The sequence below is a fragment of the Prenolepis imparis genome, unplaced genomic scaffold (assembly GCF_030444845.1).
Source record: "Prenolepis imparis isolate NDT839.2.m4 unplaced genomic scaffold, iyPreImpa1.0 SCAF_10, whole genome shotgun sequence".
Classification (NCBI taxonomy): Eukaryota; Metazoa; Arthropoda; class Insecta; order Hymenoptera; family Formicidae; genus Prenolepis; species Prenolepis imparis.
The window spans coordinates 10,601,843-10,620,222 of NW_028141168.1; the positions used below are offsets into that span (position 1 = coordinate 10,601,843).

Here is an 18,380-nt window from a genome sequence, read left to right on the forward strand (position 1 = left end):
TTTTAAATTTACAAGTATATAATAAACCGAGAAATAAGAAGTGTTAATTTTTTTATTATCTATCAATCTTTTTATTTTATAAACCATCCGCAGTCAAATTCGATGTCGTGATAGCTAACGATTAGCATAGTTAAATCCGTATGGAGAAGAGCTCATTAGCTGCTGTGGCACAACACTTATGTTAGTTTCGCAAAACCTCGCACCGGCGATAGCTCATCTTTCTTCTTCGTGCGTGAGATTGATCCAAGCCATAAAGCCATAAACGAGGCGAATCGGCGATTTGCGCAACCGTTTTTGCGGCCAAGTAATCGCACGCGTCTCAGAAATTCCTGGCGGCCGCGTAAAGTGGAGCAGCCGCGGAAAAACCGCGTTTGAAATTTTCTCGCGGCGAGAAATTATGAGCTCGTTTGCACGCGCTCACGAGCCACCAAAGATCCGTACTTTCACCGATCGTTAGAGACGCGTATCGAGACGATCGAGGGGGGAAGCCTCTCGATGATAATTTTATATTAACTTGGCTTGAGTATAGAGAGAGAGAGAGAGAACGGGATGCATCGCGCGTGATGACAATCGAATGGAGTTTGGACATGCTATTATAATATTGAAAAGCTGAAGGATAGATTTGCTTGAGTGATACTTGATGAGTAAATTACTTGTTAACAATCACGCGTAATTCGCGACAAATTCAAAATTATATATACAAGAATATACAAGATTTCACTTCTACCAGTGAAACGTCTTAATAGAATAAATGGTATATCGAAAACGAAACTCTGTATAGATATATTTTTTGCAAATATTAATCTAAATATATGTGATAAAAGAAATATAATTCACTTAAAGTTCATGAACATAACAGTCACATAAATATAATTAATTCACGTGAATTTCTTACTTTCAATCAAGATGCAATATGCAATTATTTTATCATAAATCATAATGAATAAGTTGAATAAATTTCCTTATGTGACTCTCATTATTGTGAAATGATATTGTCATAAATCTACATAAAAAAAAGCATCAGCTTTCTTCAGATGTACATCCGGCTAAATTTTGGTATCAAATCACCGAGTATAATTTTCACGCGTATCCGATTCCAGCTTCATGCTTCACATCTGCGGTTTTCCTTCCCGGGATAAGTGTTGCCGACGTTCTCCAGATCCGTGAAATGAACGGAAATTCTCGCTTTGCGAAAGAGAGAAATCTATGTATTTCCAACACAAAGCGCAAAAAAGAATATAAAATAAATCGCTGACCATTCGAACATAAAATCATATTGAGCATCAGACTGCGTAGCTCTCTTTCACAGCTCGAGGCAACTCGCAGAATTGTTACTGCAAGCGTGACGCTTTGATTCAGCTTTGTTAAGCTTTACAAATAAAATCTAAAATTATATCTATGTCAGAGATAATTCGTTGTGTTTTATCGGAAATCTCGATAATTGATTTTAATATTTATACTCAGCTTTGAATTTTTTTTCTTACTCTTTTTCATGTACATTAGGCTACATATGTCATACCTCAATTTGTCATTAAGAAATACACATTACAAGTCAAGGGGTGTCTCACTGTCGCAATACATATACATTTTTTCTGGAATATTACGCATTAATAATAACCCATACAAGATTAAAATGTCTTAAAAAGTAAAAATAATGTTGTGACTTTTTTAAATATATATTTGATTAAATATTATAATTTATGTGTGTGTGAAATCATTTGATATTTAATTTGTTCAGATCTAATCTAATTTTATATGTATTTTGTGTGTGTTTAAGTTTATATAAAAGAATAATAATTTTGCATAATACATTAGTACTATATGATTTAATAGGATGATATACGGGTGTGTGAAGTTGGAACTCCTATGTTATGCTATCATAGTTCTGTTAAGAGTTCTGAGTTATTTAGAACCATAGGAAGAGTTCTTGATCATTTTTAGAAATAGTTCCGGTCATTACGATAACGAAAATCAGTTTCAAAAAATAGGGGTGCCAACTTTACCATTTTTTTACACATCGAGTTTCAATAGTTTTGAGCAGAGTTTTAAGGTTCTTTTAAATAGTTATATAGTTCCTGATTATTTTTTTAAAGAGTTCTGCAATTTTTAGATAAAAAAACGTATCTTCAATATTGAAAGTATGTTTTTTAACTCTATAAAAATTGCAAAACTCTTTCAAAAAATAATCAGGAACTATATGTAACTATTAAACAATTTAAATTTACTCACCTCACGGTTGCTCCTTTGTTGCCCGATGCCTCCCCGGGCCTCCTCGTAGAAGTTTCGAAACACTTGCACTCGCGTTATTTTTTTTCGTTCGCGACGCGCGGCGACGCCCGGGTTTTAGCTATCACAATCTTCGACGCGTTTCGGTAAAACGCGAGACTCGCGAGAGCTTATTCGCGCGCGAATAAAACCGAAGCTCCATTTTCGCGTCGCCGCTTTTTTCAAGATCCACTTTTCGCAGGGGCTTGTCGAACGAAGATGATCAAGAGAGCGACTTTGCCGCGACGCACTGAAGTCGCCGAAGGATGCAGCGAGACGAACATTGAGCGCGATTCACGATCGACGAGATCAATTTCACGCGTGCGATCGCGATTACGATGTCGGTACGTGCGACGCGATCGGATTTATACGATAATTAATACACTCGTTCTTTCGCGGACCGGCAAGAAGCGTGCGACCGTTGATCACGGACAACCGAAGAAGAGCATTGGAGGTGGAGCTAGACTGGCACTGCCAGGTTCGGGACGCGCAACGACCAACGACACGTCGCGACAAGTCGTAGTGGTGGGGCATTGTAAGAGACGCGACGCAACGTACGGGCGAGGTTCAGCGAATCACGTCGCGACTACATACCTCCACCACTACGACTGACACTGCCAGGTTCGGAACGCGCAACGATACGTCGCGACAAGTCGTAGTGGTGGGGCATTGTAAGAGACGCGACGCAACGTACGTGCGAGGTTCAGCGAATCACGTCGCGACTACATACCCCCATCACTACGACCTGGTGGGGGTCGCGACGTGATTCGCCGAGCTCCCACGTCGCGATCCCCACAATGCCCCACCACTATGACTCTGCGCGACGTATCGTTGCGCGTTCCGAACCTGGCAGTGCCAGTCTGGCTCCACCTCCAGTGCTCTTCTTCGATTCTTCGTGATCCAATTTCACACACCCATGATATACTGTATGATTTAACAATATCTCATAAATTTATCTTTCTTAACATTTCTTTTTATAATCATTCTGCATTTTTCTTACTAAATTAAACGATACTAATATTTAAATATTGTATTTCATTTAAAATTAATTAAAAAGAGGAATTAACATAATTACATGCATTCTGTCGCATTACTTAGATAGAATTATACGGCGCATTATATGGAATTACTTAGAATTCTCGGTAATTCGCAATACATGTACCTACAAATTTTTGATGAATGAGACACCCCTCGTTACAAGTATACGTGTACATCGATCATATTAACATAATATTTAACATGGTGTTAAGATTCCATAATTATTAAAAGACTCAAAAATCGCATTATAGTTAAAATTCCATTGCACACCGTCGTTTCAATTACTCGCTTTACTTACCGATTAATTTCCTCTCGACTGCTGCCCGCAGAGAACTCGAGGAAATCCTTCTTGACGCGAAGCCAAAGCGATCGGTCATTCAGTAGACCGGACGTCTCGGCGGGCGACGTGCTGTTCTCGGACACGATGCGGTTCAGTCTGAGCAAGAAGATCAAGTCGCCGTCATCGCCTCCCATCAATGTATGCGCAGTTTCGCGCGAGGACATAGAGGAGGAAAGTCCGCCGCAAAGGAAAGGCAAGACAGAAGAGATCGAGGCAGAAACTGGCGATCTCAAAGAGTCCGGTTGCGAGATCGAGGCAAGTAAGAATGTTAAGATAGCGACCGAGAAGAAGAGTGTCGAGAACGATGTCGAGAAGGAGGCCGAGCCGTCGCTGGATGCTCGTAGCGATATTTCCGATGCGAGCAACGAGCATTTCCGTACGATGAGACCCACGAGCTGGTCCCCGCCACCTGGTAGACAGAGGCATCGCTTCAAGATCGAGTCCAGCGCGGACGAGAGTTCCGTCAACTCCATCAGGGATCATCGGAGAACAGTTTCGTCGGCGTCGACAGCGTCGTGGAACTCTGCGAGCTCGTACGGATCCTCGAAGATCGAGATCAACTCGCCCGAGAACAACGTTTGCAAGATCACGGTGAGTCCGCGCTCGTCGCCGCTAGTCCATCGGCTGCAAATCGGTCCGAATTCTAGTTCGAAGGGTGCCAGAAGAACGTCCATCCTGATCAACGGCGATCAGAACACAAGCGCGGAACCGGCGCGGGATAACAAAGTGACCATCAGCGTCGGTGGAGAGGATAGCGTGTGTAATCCGACGGTAATCTCCGTAAACTCAGAGAATCCGCCGAAGATCCAGAGCTCCTCGGAGAATCGCACTCTGGTGATACTCGAGAATTACAGGTCGAACATTGTGGTGGAGTCGGCGAACGATGACTCGTGTTTCAAACAGATCAGAAGGGACAATCACGTTGTCGAAGACAGCAAGACGAATTCGAAGACGAATGATGAAGAAGCACCTGCGTCGCCCAGCGAGGAAACCTCGAATTTCGAGAAACAGAAGAGGTTGAGCGTCGAGATCAAGTCTTCGGATGCTAATCAGCCGTCGAGATTTAACATTCCCGACGAAAAAGTGACGCGATCGGAGTCTAAAGCGCGATTTAAGGATGTCGAAGATTCGTCTGGTTTGTCGAAAGAAGCTCTGATCTCCAAGTTGCTCGAAGACTCCCTACGAAAGGCTCGCGAGAACGGCGAGATCCTCGATGAGGACAGCGGCCAGGCCATCCTAAAGATCCTGAAGCAAAGCTTGTTGAAAAGTAAAGAGTACGAGAGCTCCGAGTCAACTCTTGAAGCAAATTACTCGCGATCGTCCAGCTTGAACTCGGACGGCGACTTTATCTCGACGAATCTCTTCCTCGAGGAGAATCCCTACGAAGTGATCAAGGAACCGATTTACGAAGAGATACCTGACGAGCCGCCACCGTTGCCGCTGAGCCCGCCACCCACGGAGGATTACATCAAGGACAGAATCTATTTCGGCGACGTCGAATATTACAAAAAGGTAAAGCCGGGTCAGTTTCTCGGTCCATATTTATCCGAGGAAGTTTTCAAGAAATCCAATTCGGAGGAGCTAGCCCAGACCTACTTGTCCAAAAGTCCCGAAGATTTTTTCAAGAAGATGTCGACGTCGCTCGAGGACGAGACCAACATCTCCACAAAGTTCGAGCTCTTGAACTTTCTGATGGACTCCAAAGATCGCACACGTCCCGCGGAAGAGGACGAGGATGAGGACGAGGACGAGGAAGATGACGCCGAGAGAGACCTGGAGGCTCTGTACGAGCAGAAGGAGACGAGCCTGGGTGATCTCAGTTCCAAAAGCTCGCAGATCTCCAATGTGTCCGACAGCAGCGAGGAGTGCAACATCATCCTGACGAGCTCGCCAGAGACGTTGAAGGTGAGTTTAGCGCGAATTATTAATCGATGAATAAAATTCTGCAAAAAGTTTTTTTTCAAGATTTCAGAGAGATCTCTAGATAGTTTAATATGACTTATACAAATCTTTCTCGTTAATCTAATATGAGGATTTTTCCTATTGTTTTCGCGCAGTCGAGGACGGTCGACATAGAGAGAACCGACAGCGGGGTCGGGTCCGAGAGCAGCCAAGCCAGCAGCACTCGCGGTGTCGCGAGACGCTGGAGGACAGGAAACAACGTCTCTTCCGGTCCGGGAAGCCTCCTGAATGGGATGCCACAGGTGATCTCCGGTACTGCGAAGCTGTGCGAGGATTGCGAGCAGCGACTGGATCCCCTGATAACGGACAGGTAGATCGCAAGAGTTGGAATCAACGATTGAGACCATTACATGTGTAATATTTATTTCGATATGTGTTCGATATGTACACGGGAAGAATGTATATCTCAACAAAATCGCGTCTTTATTGTCACGGTTAAAGATCACGCCACTAATTGTGCAATTTACTTGGAAAGTCGTGTCATATCTCGTATAAAGATGTTATTCCGAAACCGTAAGAATTTATGCAGCTTATAGGATTATATAAATAATCGTTGGCAAAATATGTATATGTGCGCGAGAAACGATCGCGCGCGCGTGTGATTAACGGTTTTGTTTATCTCTCTTTCTCTCGCTCTTCTTTTCTTTTTTGTCTTACGCGCGCGACGGTATATTATTTAACGCACGAGTGATACACATTAATAAGCGAAATCTTGATGGATACAGCGCTCTCGCGTTCCAGCTTCAGCTCGTCTTTATAGCTTTTCACGTACCGTTCGAGTCGCAAAATCAACGCCAACGAACGTTCCTGAACTCGTTTTTAATGCGCTTCGACATCCGCGTAAATCGTAAACTGTTATCACTCTTAGCCGGAGCGCAGATAGCGCTTGATGATCCGAGAAGGGAAGGATATAACGGTTCGGAATCCTCAGTCGAAGAGCGACTTCCACGGCCAGCCGGGTTTCGATCGTGAGAGATTCGGTTTACTGCGAGGAATTCGCTCGTTTCGCCTCTCGAACAAAATATGAATCCTCGAATAAAACGTCGTCTTGCTTATTTCGACCTCTCGGAGGTGCAATCTCGCGGATCGAGGAACGAATGTCGTTTCGTTACGGTCATGAACTTTTCGCGGTCGAGTCACCCGCATCCGTCATAGTAATCTAAACACCGATTCTTCTCTCGTGAGAAATTAATCGGGGGGGAACATCTTCTTCCTTCTGAATTAATGCCCAGCCGAATTCTTCAAAACCGTGATTAATCGACTCGTTTCTTGTAACCATTTCTTATACCTTTTGATTGTGCCTGTAACGAAGTGAGGTAACGCGGGCTCTCTCTCTCTTTCTCTATCGATGTACATATCTAATTTAGATTACGCGACAAGTGCTAGAGACAGTGGGCCAGACTTTCTCTCTCGCTATCGATTTTATTCGCCTGCGAGCGAAAGTTCTTCGTTATCGAAGAACGCGGTTGAGATGTCTGATGAATGGATAATGGGATATGCCTGTGTCTGTTGCACGCGACAGCCACTTTCATCTGCGATCACGGATTATACATACAAATTCGATCGCGAGCTCTACGTTGGATTGCATTTCCACTCTCATTCGACATTGATAAAATTCTCTTTAAATTATTATTATTATTATTATTAATCAATCCGAATATCGTATATAGATACATTTCTACTTTGTCTGTTCCAGTGGCGTGGTTTACGCACCCTTCGTCTGCCGGAAGTGCTCGAAGAAGCGTGCGGAGCGGAAGGAGATTATCACAGAAATTGTGGAGACCGAACAAAAGTACGGCAGAGATCTGCAGATCATCCTCGAGGAATTCCATCGACCGATGTTGAGAGCGGGCCTCCTCACGTCGGAGCAACTGTCGGCGATCTTTCTAAATGTCGAGGAGCTGCTTGAGCACAATGTCGTTTTGGCCGACAAATTAAAGGACAGCGTGGAACTCGCTCAGGTAAAGAGTCGCGCGAAGAATTTATTTTACTTTTAGATTTTATATATGTTGAAAGAGAGTTTGACGTTTGCAACTTACGTTTACGTTTATGATTTCTTTGATTCCGTAGGAATCCGGAGACGAGGATCTTCTGACGGTGGACCTGGGCAAGATCTTCCTCGAGTCGGAGAGGATGCTTCATGCTTTCGAGAGCTATTGCACGCGTCAAGGCAGCGCCAGTTTATTATTGCAAAACTTGGAAAAGGAAAAGGAGCTTTTACGTATTTTCCTCAGGGTTTCTCAAATGGAGAACACAGTTTTGCGAAGAATGAATCTGAACTCCTTTTTAATGGTAACGTCATGTAATCTTCTGATTCTATTTATTAGATATATTTGATATTAATATTCTAATTAGAAAAGAGAGATAATCTTATCTTATTTTTAAATGTTTTCTCAGGTTCCTGTCCAAAGAGTTACGAAATATCCCCTTTTACTGGCACGTTTGCTCAAAGCAACGCCTTCTGTTCGGCCCGACATCCAAGAAGCGAAGAAGAGACTTAAGCAAGCTCAAACGAACATCGAGTTACATTTGGAACACATGAATGCTGTAAGTATATTGTGTAATATGATGTAAAAAATAATTTCATGAAAAGATATATGTATATTAATTTGTTTATTTAATTAATAGGAAGCAAAAGATGTTACGTCGACGAAATTATGGAGGAGAATATCGATTATTCAGAATGGCAGACGGTCTATCGGCGAACAGGATGTGGTGAATATCAAGTTGAGGAAGGTAATAAAATTAAATTTCTTTTATTTTATGTATTTAATTCTGAAACAATTTAAAAAAAATATATTTTTTTAAATTGTATATATGTATGTATGCGTAAAATGTTTGTAATCATTCACTATTGATAATATAAAATAATTTGTTAGATGGCCGTCGAGATTTTGGAATGGGCTCACGAGGAAGCTAGATTTGTTCTCGAAGGACGTCTTCTGGTAGCTCAGCCGACTGATAATAATTGGAGACGCGGTCGAACTGTCAAACTTGCACCTGTCACTGCCATGCTTGTCACAAACGGCAAGGTATATATATTATCAATCCTTTCTATCTAATTTTGTATACAAGATAAATAAAATTCACACATTTTCAGCCGAATGCCGAGTATCCTGAATTTAACGACGAGTCGCTCTTTCCGAAGCATATAGGCATTAAGGAAGCTACTTTACTTCTGGTCAAAGAGAAACTTGGACGATATTCTTTACTACGTGTAAGTCATCGTATATTTCACGTTGGAATTTTTTTTCGTAATAGTTTAATGATTAATTAATAATCATGAATCTACATTCTTTATCATTATCATTATTTCAGGAGCCGCTATATCTCGATAAATGTATAGTGTGCTGTGAAACGGATCTCGAAGATTATTTCGAAATACAGGAATTGTCTTCTAAGGAGACGTTTATATTTAAAGTAAGATACTTACGCAGAAGCAGAAAATTATCGATAAAATGAGAATAAAAATGACAAATTAATTTATATATATTATTACAGGCAGAGGACGGCGCAAGAACGAAAAGATGGTGCAGAACGTTACAGGCTCACGCACAGTCCCTCGGTGCTTGGCGTAAACGTCGAGGGGCTCTACCCAACATCATGATCTGCGGTGTAGCAAGAAATTAACGAAAAAGAAAGAAGCTTAGAATATAATAAACGCGACATTATTCGCATGTGTCGTGCGCTTTTATTAAAGATAGAGTATTTCCAACGGCATAAACATCTTAAACAATTACAAGAATTCGTGTACATGATCTCCAGGTGAACAAATAATTTTTGGAGAGAGAAAAAGAGAGAACGCGCTGGACCAAAGGATTTCCTTGGCTCATCGACGTACGACTGTCGACGAGCAACACGTAAGTCTAGTTCTCATCGAATTCAGGTATAATCACTTGTATTCAGTTATTACAGTACGTTGCAGAAACTTGAGTTTCCTATGTCACTGTAATTAGAATGTTACGTGGCGCCGAGTCGCGCACGATTCCATCGATGATTCCTAATGACTAATTCTAAGTATTCATATATACATGTCTCTGCGTATATGCATAGAATTATTTAATATCTATAATTATATCCTTCAGAAAAAAACGAGTAGCTGTGATATTGACCGGTGTATTGGGTAACAACTTTTCCTTTCGCAGATTATTTACGGATATTAAGATCCTTATTTACCATTTATTTTCCATCTTCGATTCTTTTTATCGCAGTATCGCGCGTTAAAAGGACAATACTAGGATAGATTGTATTAGATCCGAGGTAATAGGGTTTGCAAATTAATAGTATCGAAGAATAATATTCGTGTGAATCAGCAGTATCAAAGGAGAGAAAATGTAATAAATACTATCTCGTACACAATCAGTGAGTATTGAGAAATTTTGTAAAACTAGTGATACATCTTTTTTTTTCTCTCCTCTGCAATTCCCTTCTTGAAGACAATTAACAGTATTTTTACTACGTCTAACACAAGAAAAAAAATGCAAACTGTACATTGTACTATATTTTTATTTAATTAACTAAGCCATAGTATCGTACATGTATATAAATGTATATTTACAGAGAAAGTTTTCACAATTCTATAATCGAAATTTATTGTAACAAATTAGTCTGCTGCGTTACAAATCTGCGATTTAATAAAATTTAAATGATACGTTTGTGTGTTTCTGAATATAAACCAGCTCGGTTAGATATTCATTTCTTCCGGCATTTCCGTATAATCCTGAAGTTCAATGTTTTTCGTATTTTTTAGTGTTAACAAACGGCGAGACGCGCGATATTCGTATAAACCGATCTCCGGATGTTTTTCCACTAGGTATTTATAAGCGGTCGTTAGTCTGTCGATGTCATCTACGGTAAGTTGCGTGGGCCTAAGCGTTGGATCCAAATCAGACAATTTATACATCATCAGACCTAACTCCTTGCGGCAATCCAATGGAAATAGAGTCCTGCGAAACAGAAAATAACACAAAAACTTTATTCATCTTAATTTTATTTATTATTGCAATAGAGATATAAATTAAGAAAATAGATATAAATAGATAAAAAGAGATATAAATAAGTTTAGAAAATAGATATAAATAGATAAAAATTAGAGAGATATAAATTAGAGAAAAAAAAATAAACTTACTCGATGCATCGTATGCTGTACTTTTGTCTAAAGCTGAACACGTGCCTCGTTATTTTTTCAAACAGTTTAAAATCATGTTGTGTGCGCGGCTTGACCAATGGCGTAAACGATACTACTCCCACATCGACATCTGGTCGTGGAACAAAAGCTGTGCCTGCAAAATACAAATTAGGAGTCGTAAATAAAGATTCATAAAATGAAATTATGTAAATGTGCGGAGTAAAGTCATTGGATTACCAGGTATAATAAAACGAAGTACTGGAAACGTCCAAGCTTGTGCCATTACCGATAATCTACATCGTTGATGGCCTGAGGCTTCAGCCACCAAACGTTCGGCTACCTCCTTTTGAAACGTTAATGTCATTTTCGTTCTACCAAATGCCCAAGGTCCGCGATGTTCGGCTATCGCGTGTAGCCATTTAATTATGAGAGGTGTCGATATATTAAACGGTAAATTGCCTATGACATAGATATCCGGAGCTTTATCATCCCAATTTCTTTTTTCTCCCATTGGGAATAAACTTTCTATATTTGTTCTCATGATATCCTCGTATATTATGTCCATTTTTCCATTAATCGCTTGAAATGAGTCCGCTAACATCTCTAAAGTTGGCTTAAATCTGTTATCTTTTTCCACGAGTACTAATCGTTTCGGAACCCGTCTTATGATAGATCGAGTTAATCCACCTGGACCGGGACCAACTTCTAATACTTGGCTCCCGGTGAGTTGTCCTGATTTCGCTATGATTTTATCGATGAACTTTGGATTTAGAAGAAAATTTTGAGACAAACGTTTCACAGCATTCAATCGGTACAGTTTTAATATATCTCGAATAGTTGGAAGTGGTGGCAATCGTGGAGTAGACATTTTCAAATACTAATTTTGTATTATAAATTAACATATAATGCTTGTAAATTAATTATAGAATATCTTTGAGAAGAAAAATATCACTTCATAAACTCTATTATATACAAGCTTATGCAAACAAAGTTTATAAGAAGCTAGAAATTTTTGTATTTAAAAACAAATTATTTTATTTAGTTTTCTCGATCGTTTTTTCTGGCTCCTCAAAATCGTCTAAGAATTTTTCCTGTTTAACCGAACATATTGTATACGTATAAATCCCAATGGCTCCAAGGGCTAAGGCAAAAGCCACGCGATTATTGGATTTACGATATCCTTGTACTATTGTTGCTCTTTGTAGATTTTGCTCCTCTAGGCGTTTCATATAAATTATATCTGTAAATTTGAGTTTCCCTGCATCTTTTAACAAGTCAACTTTTGGCATATTTTGATTTTGTTCATGTTGGTTATCTGTAGACAAAATAATTAATTTCATTTAAACTAAAAGAAACCCACCATATAGAATGCTCAATTTAAATCATTCACCCGTTCCCATTTCCACGCACTAGTGTTTCTGATAAATTATAATGTAAATATCGGTTCCTCTTCTTGCCAATTGAATTCTGGGCTGGTCTCAAGATCTGCAAGACAAAAAAGAACTCTTTTACTTGCGAGATCTTATGTCATATTTTTGTTACAAATTTTTATTCAAGTTTATTAACTTAAATTGATTTGCAATATGTATTTTAGAAACTGATTTCAAATATATTTTTAAATATTATAAACTGTATAAAAAATAATGAATATTCTCATACTTTAAAATAATAAATATAAAACTTATGTTGCAGTCTAATAATACATATAGAGTACAAGAACTTTGATAATGTGTACATGAAAAGAAATGTGTTACCCATGAAATAAATATATAAAAATAAATAAATAAATAACAATCAATTTTTTCGTAAATTATAGAAAGATAATTCTAATTAATTTCCAAGTTTCATTTGCAAAAGAATTTCTAAGCTAAGGATTTTTAGGTTAAGTTAGGTTAAGTTATTTGTGTGTAACTTTCTAGTTATTCTATCCATATGGCAATTATGTAAAGATATTAATTATGCTACGCTCTAGGAGCATTTTACAATAAGATTAAAATCTGCAATTTACATGTACGATAAAAGAAGCTTACCGCTCGTTTTAGATTCTTTTACACATTGCACGACTTCGCAATCTAGCACGCAGCACGATGTAATGCACTGCTGCCTGCTGCCCTCTCTCTCGCAGCGACGACTGTGCATAATACACGAAGCAACGAAATAGTTTCAAGCGACCATCGGTCTCATCATGTTCGATATTGATTCGAGTTTGGATAAAACAAATAAAACGAAGCTTGCTTTTAATCGTACGTATATAAACTGCATTTTAACAATATTGTTTAATTGCTCTTGGAGTGCCTTAAGTCATTTAGATTGCTCGTTGAATGATTGCATATAGAATAAATGAATAAAATTATACTATAGTAGAATTAATAGACAAAATTACACAGATAATTTAATCGAATATTTTGGATGAAAATTCCTCTGGGATAAAATTTGGAATTCCGTTTCTATAATTTATCGAAAAATTGATCCTTAATATTGCTCTCTCTCTCTCTCTATTCGATTTGTTTTTGTAATTTATTTCATAAATGTCATTTTTAATATATTTCAATATTAAGGTTACATCTCTTGAGTATCTTAAGTATCGAAGTTCTCTCTATCGATCTATCGCATCTATCGAAGTTCTTTTATCGATATCTTTTTGATTTAAAATATGAAAAGTAGAAAATCTCAATCATGCACATCTGTATCTGATTATTATTTTATAATAACTGATATTAATTAAATTTTTAGCAAGCAAGATGTTAGCAAGAGTTTGGCAGCAGATTCATTCAGGATATTGCAGAGAATTTACGTCAACTGGTTTGTATTTTGACACATCTTGGCAAAGACCATCTGAGTACACAAGGTAAAACTTTACAAACTCTCTTGGCTTCTAAAAACACATTATTAGCATATTATATTATTATAGTATTATATATTATTTTAGATGCCTTATACTTATTATCACTATGTTAAATATATCGCAACTTATAAATTATTAATTTATTAACTGAATAATAAAGCTAATATATAGCTAGATTGAATGTTACATAAAAAAAGAAAAGAGATTATAAATTAGAAAACCAAAAATATAGAGTACAAAATATAATTTTTCGTATCTAAAAAAAATTGAAAGGATACTATATTTGAACGCTATATTTTAATAACAGTTCTACACTGAGAGAATTTTCTCTTAGAATTTACCCCGAAAATCATGGTAATAGTGGGACAATATGGTATGGAAAGAATTTTATGAAAAACTGCATAGTAAAATTAATCAAACATATTTTTTATTTTATTGTGATAGATATTATTATTTTTATTGTGATAAATATTAATTAGAGAAATTCTCATAAAATTCTTTCCATACCATATTGTCGATTACTACGATTTTCAGGATAAATTCTAAGAGAAAATTCTCTCTGTGTAGCATTAAAAAATTAAGTCGTATTTATCTCAATGCACAAATCATTAAAGTAAATCATTAAATCGAGAATAATTATTACAAAGAATAAAAGAGCTCAGGAATTTCTAGTCATACAAGTGAGCGCATTTTTTAAAAAGAGATTTAATCGCAATTTGCAATCGATGAAGCATCGAAATAGAAGATACGTCGATTTGATTAGCGATACGGTGCTTAGAAACGATCCATTTACTTGCGATATAATAGGGCATTGTGCAGAAAGTACATAGTCTATTCACTGTCAGTAGTTGTATTTGTAATATGCTCGTCGTCGTTGTCGTTGATCGATCGACTGCTCCTTTTCGAGAGGAGGCTGACAGCCGGTGCGCGTTGCGCTCTCACGTACTTCACTCGGTACGTTAATAACGACGTGCACGCGTGGAATTCGATAGATTGCGAGCGATCCGCCATTGAAATTCGACGTACAATCGGTAGTCGGTTCGCGAGTGGATTAGACGGCTCGGATAAATTTTCAATTGGATCTCTCGCTAAGCTCTCCCGCGGAGCAACTGACGTTACGATTACGCGCCAGCGATATATTAAATAGACACATTTCACGAATACACACTTGCGTATCCAATTCCTCGCACTGAACGATAATTGAACAGAGAGCGATCAGAGCGATGGTTATTTTAGAATTTCGATTAAAATTGAATCTCTTCTATCCATTCTACACTGAGAGAATTTTCTCTTATTAGAATTTACTCTGAAAATTATGGTAATTGTGAGACAATATGGAAAGAATTTTATGAGAATTTCTCTGATTAATATTTATTACAATAAAAATAATAATATCTATCACAATAAAATATAAAACATGTTTGATTAATTTTACTAAACTGCATAGTAAAATTAATCAAACATATTTTATATTTTATTGTGATATTATTTTTGTTGTGATAAATATTAATTCTCATAAAATTCTTTCTATATCATATTGTCCCACGATTACCATGATTTTCAGGGTAAATTTTAAGAGAAAATTCTCTCTGTGTATCTATTTAGCAAATCATTATTTTTACACTGAGAGAATTTTCTCTTAGAATTTACCCTGAAAATCATGGTAATCGTGAGACAATATGGTATGGAAAGAATTTTATGAGAATTACTCTGATTAATATTTATCACAATAAAAATAATAATATATCTATCACAATAAAATATAAAACATGTTTGATTAATTTTACTAAACTGCAAAGTAAAATTAATCAAACATATTTTATATTTTATTGTGATATTATTTTTATTGTGATAAATATTAATCAGAGAAATTCTCATAAAATTCTTTCTATATCATATTGTCCCACGATTACCATGATTTTCAGGGTAAATTTTAAGAGAAAATTCTCTCTGTGTATCTATTTAGCAAATCATTTTATTTTTACACTGAGAGAATTTTCTCTTAGAATTTACCCTGAAAATCATGGTAATCGTGAGACAATATGGTATGGAAAGAATTTTATGAGAATTACTCTGATTAATATTTATCACAATAAAAATAATAATATATCTATCACAATAAAATATAAAACATGTTTGATTAATTTTACTAAACTGCAAAGTAAAATTAATCAAACATATTTTATATTTTATTGTGACATTATTTTTATTGTGATAAATATTAATCAGAAATTCTCAAAATTCTTTCCATACCATATTGTCTCACAATTACCAGGATTTTCAGGGTAAATTTTAAGAGAAAATGTTCTGTGTACATATTTAGCAAATAATGATTTTTATAAATAATCGAATATTACATACTGATTTTTCAAAGAGAATTGCACTTTGCGGAAAATACATGTGACAGTTACATAAAATAAAATGTTAGATGAAAGATTAATTTGAAGTTGACGTGGCAGAGAGGGCATGGTGAATTAAATATGAATAATTTGATAAAAACAGCAGGAATCCAATTTTTTTCAATGATCAGCACGCACTAACATGTTCATTGTTCGAACTCGTTGTGGAATTGCAGTGTGCTCGTTAGCGAAAAATCAATGCTTCGACATACGTTAAGCTCTTGCAATCTGCATCCGAACGTACTGCGTCCGGTCCGAAAATGGTACGAGTATCTCATCCATTTCGGTGAATTTATGAGCGCACACTTTATTTTATACGATGTTCCGCTTGTCCCTGACTGATTTGTGATCTTGACGAAAGAATTACGGGCACCCTCGTGTGACATTTCGATGTTAAAACATCCCCTCATCCTCTCTTTCTCTCGCCCGTGTCATTTCCGCGCGTTTTACGCATCTCTTAAAATTCTATTACAGATATATTCAGATTTTATTACCTCTTAAAAAAAGTGTTATCAAGAATAATAGTGTATGCTATTTTTATAGGTCATGCGCGTTATAATTTTTCAACTAAATTTTTACGACGCAATATTTTGTTTTGTTATCTTGCTCCAGTAAATTAACTTCATAAACTTTCTTTTAGTTGAATATCATGTTACTATGTTTTTTAGCACTTTAAAGAAATACACGCCATTACTTGAATCATATCTTCATAATCGCGATACAGAAAAGACAAACATCAAATCGATTTATTATATTTATATTTTTACACGATTCTATATTGCATCTAAAATACATAAAGGTTTCCTGAAGGGAAAAAAAAAAGTTTGTTAAGTATATAGAGTGATAATAATGTTTTCTGTAGTTAATTCTTTTGGATAAAATAATCAGGTAATCGCGTATTCGCAAGAATATGCATAATCGCTGCACAATAATTATAATTCAATAGTGATATGAAATTAATTTTGAAATTCATGATTAACGTCACCGTGCTATAGTGCGAATTTTATCTCGTCCGTTCTCGTCTATTTGATGCGAGGCCGCGTGATACCATAATAACGCATCGATTTACGGATTTGTAGCAAAAGCGTATATACTATGTCGCTATGTCTATTAACATTTTCAGAATCAACGTTTCGAGACAACGCTCCAATTATAACAAGTTCTATCGGATTTCTACGTTTATTGTTCGCGTAACATCAACATTTCGGATTATCCGAACGCAATTTTCATGTCACAACATGCAATATATTCGATATGATGCTAGGCTACACATATTCATGGTTGAATTATAATTCATAGAGAATATAATCTTGTCTACTTATATCATCCAGTTGTTAAATATTCGGAAATTCGCATAATTTTTCGCAGGCAAACTTGTCGATAAAATGTTCGCGTACACTTTTAGAAATTGATTCCCGACGTATTTTTACGCGATCATATGTGTTTCTCGATTAGATCAATTGAGAATAAAATTTGATCACCAATTTCGATTTTCTTATTCGTTCAATAAGTAAACCGAGGGGCTTTTTTTGTTGATAGATATTACTTTTCTTATGTTTCTCCCGTTAGAAATTGCCACAGCATGAGCCCGTAGAATATAAGATTTGCGTATGCATGAGGATTTTTATTTTAATAATTCAACGAATATTTCTTTGCACAGAGCAACCTATTATCGATTTCGCGGTAACAAAGTTCGCCGTTGAAAATTAAATTTTAGCTTTAAACGAAAAATGCCTCTTTCATTTTAGCATACAAAACTGAAAATTTCAGAGTAATTCTTACGGTTTATTCTTACGCATTAATAATTCATTCGATACCTCCTTTTTAGTTACGATACATATACATATTATGCTCTATTTCCATTACGAGAAAAATGAAACCATTTGTTAATAGATTCATTTTTTTTAAATTGATCATCGAAATATCTGAATCAAAATCGAATTTTTGAGAGGTTTATATATATTTCAAATAATATCATTTATCGAAGTTCGTACTATACAGAATATGATATACACAGTTGGAAAATGTGTTTTCTTGTTAAAAACGATCCCCGTTAAAATTTTTGTGTTAAATATTTAACACATTCATGTGTTAATTTAACATATTGCTGTTATGTTAATTGGACTCAAATGTTAAATTATTAAAACAACTAAAAAAAAGTGTAAAAATAACACAATGTATATCTATTTTTAATTTTACACAATAAATATGTTCCGTATTATTAGTGACAAGATTTATCTGTTAAAATTTACAGAAAAAAAATGTTAATTTTACTTTATAATATAAGTGGGGGTGATAAAATGTAAAATTAACAATTTTTTTAGTTAATTTTTACATTAAAACTATGTTAATTTTACACAAAATTTATTTTAAGTTTATTTGAAGTTTGCATTTATTTTATGT

The 18,380-nt window shown here is 36.4% G+C and overlaps 4 protein-coding genes across 6 annotated transcripts in view; 2 read left to right on the top strand and 2 right to left on the bottom strand.

The window, feature by feature from the left end:
- The window catches only part of Rhogef64c (Rho guanine nucleotide exchange factor at 64C), an 80,663-nt gene extending 70,560 nt beyond the window's left edge, over window positions 1-10,103 (top strand). For both annotated transcript variants that reach the window (XM_083048742.1, XM_083048741.1), the window contains exons 5-14: window positions 3,633-5,548; window positions 5,701-5,915; window positions 7,302-7,566; window positions 7,676-7,897; window positions 8,003-8,152; window positions 8,234-8,341; window positions 8,485-8,637; window positions 8,706-8,822; window positions 8,924-9,025; window positions 9,107-10,103. In XM_083048742.1, the coding sequence (XP_082904868.1) occupies window positions 3,633-5,548; window positions 5,701-5,915; window positions 7,302-7,566; window positions 7,676-7,897; window positions 8,003-8,152; window positions 8,234-8,341; window positions 8,485-8,637; window positions 8,706-8,822; window positions 8,924-9,025; window positions 9,107-9,235 (3,377 nt within the window). In that variant the 3' untranslated portion in view covers window positions 9,236-10,103. The remainder of the gene's footprint in view (window positions 1-3,632; window positions 5,549-5,700; window positions 5,916-7,301; window positions 7,567-7,675; window positions 7,898-8,002; window positions 8,153-8,233; window positions 8,342-8,484; window positions 8,638-8,705; window positions 8,823-8,923; window positions 9,026-9,106) is intronic.
- Window positions 10,094-11,601, bottom strand: Mttfb1 (mitochondrial transcription factor B1). Its single transcript, XM_083048743.1, has 3 exons — window positions 10,971-11,601; window positions 10,734-10,887; window positions 10,094-10,551 (listed from the first exon to the last, which is right to left on the bottom strand). The coding sequence occupies exons 1-3, from the start codon at window positions 11,599-11,601 to the stop codon at window positions 10,290-10,292; spliced, it is 1,047 nt and encodes a 348-aa protein (XP_082904869.1). The 3' UTR covers window positions 10,094-10,289.
- A 160-nt stretch (window positions 11,602-11,761) lies between these two features.
- LOC145942227 (cytochrome c oxidase assembly factor 3, mitochondrial-like) lies at window positions 11,762-12,865 on the bottom strand. Of its 2 annotated transcripts, none has more exons than XM_083048746.1 (3): window positions 12,764-12,865; window positions 12,144-12,218; window positions 11,762-12,048 (listed from the first exon to the last, which is right to left on the bottom strand). In XM_083048746.1, the coding sequence occupies exon 3, from the start codon at window positions 12,020-12,022 to the stop codon at window positions 11,768-11,770; it is 255 nt and encodes an 84-aa protein (XP_082904872.1). In that variant the 5' UTR covers window positions 12,023-12,048; window positions 12,144-12,218; window positions 12,764-12,865; the 3' UTR covers window positions 11,762-11,767. The 2 variants fall into 2 exon arrangements, with proteins under 2 accessions (XP_082904872.1, XP_082904871.1); XM_083048745.1 differs by having other exon boundaries at window positions 12,124-12,218.
- Window positions 12,866-13,495: 630 nt separating this feature from the next.
- Window positions 13,496-18,380, top strand: part of Fife (regulating synaptic membrane exocytosis protein fife) — a 172,326-nt gene continuing 167,441 nt past the window's right edge. Inside the window, exon 1 of the mRNA XM_083048651.1 lies at window positions 13,496-13,581. The gene's annotated coding sequence lies outside the window, so the exon portion shown is untranslated. The remainder of the gene's footprint in view (window positions 13,582-18,380) is intronic.

Coding starts and splice junctions, on each gene's coding strand:
- Mttfb1 (XM_083048743.1), bottom strand. CDS start 11,601: ATGTCTACTCCACGATTGCCACCACTTCCAACTATTCGAGATATATTA. Junction 10,888..10,970: donor ACTTCGTTTTATTATACCTG/GTAATCCAATGA, acceptor TGTATTTTGCAG/GCACAGCTTTTGTTCCACGA. Junction 10,552..10,733: donor TACAGCATACGATGCATCGA/GTAAGTTTATTT, acceptor TCTGTTTCGCAG/GACTCTATTTCCATTGGATT.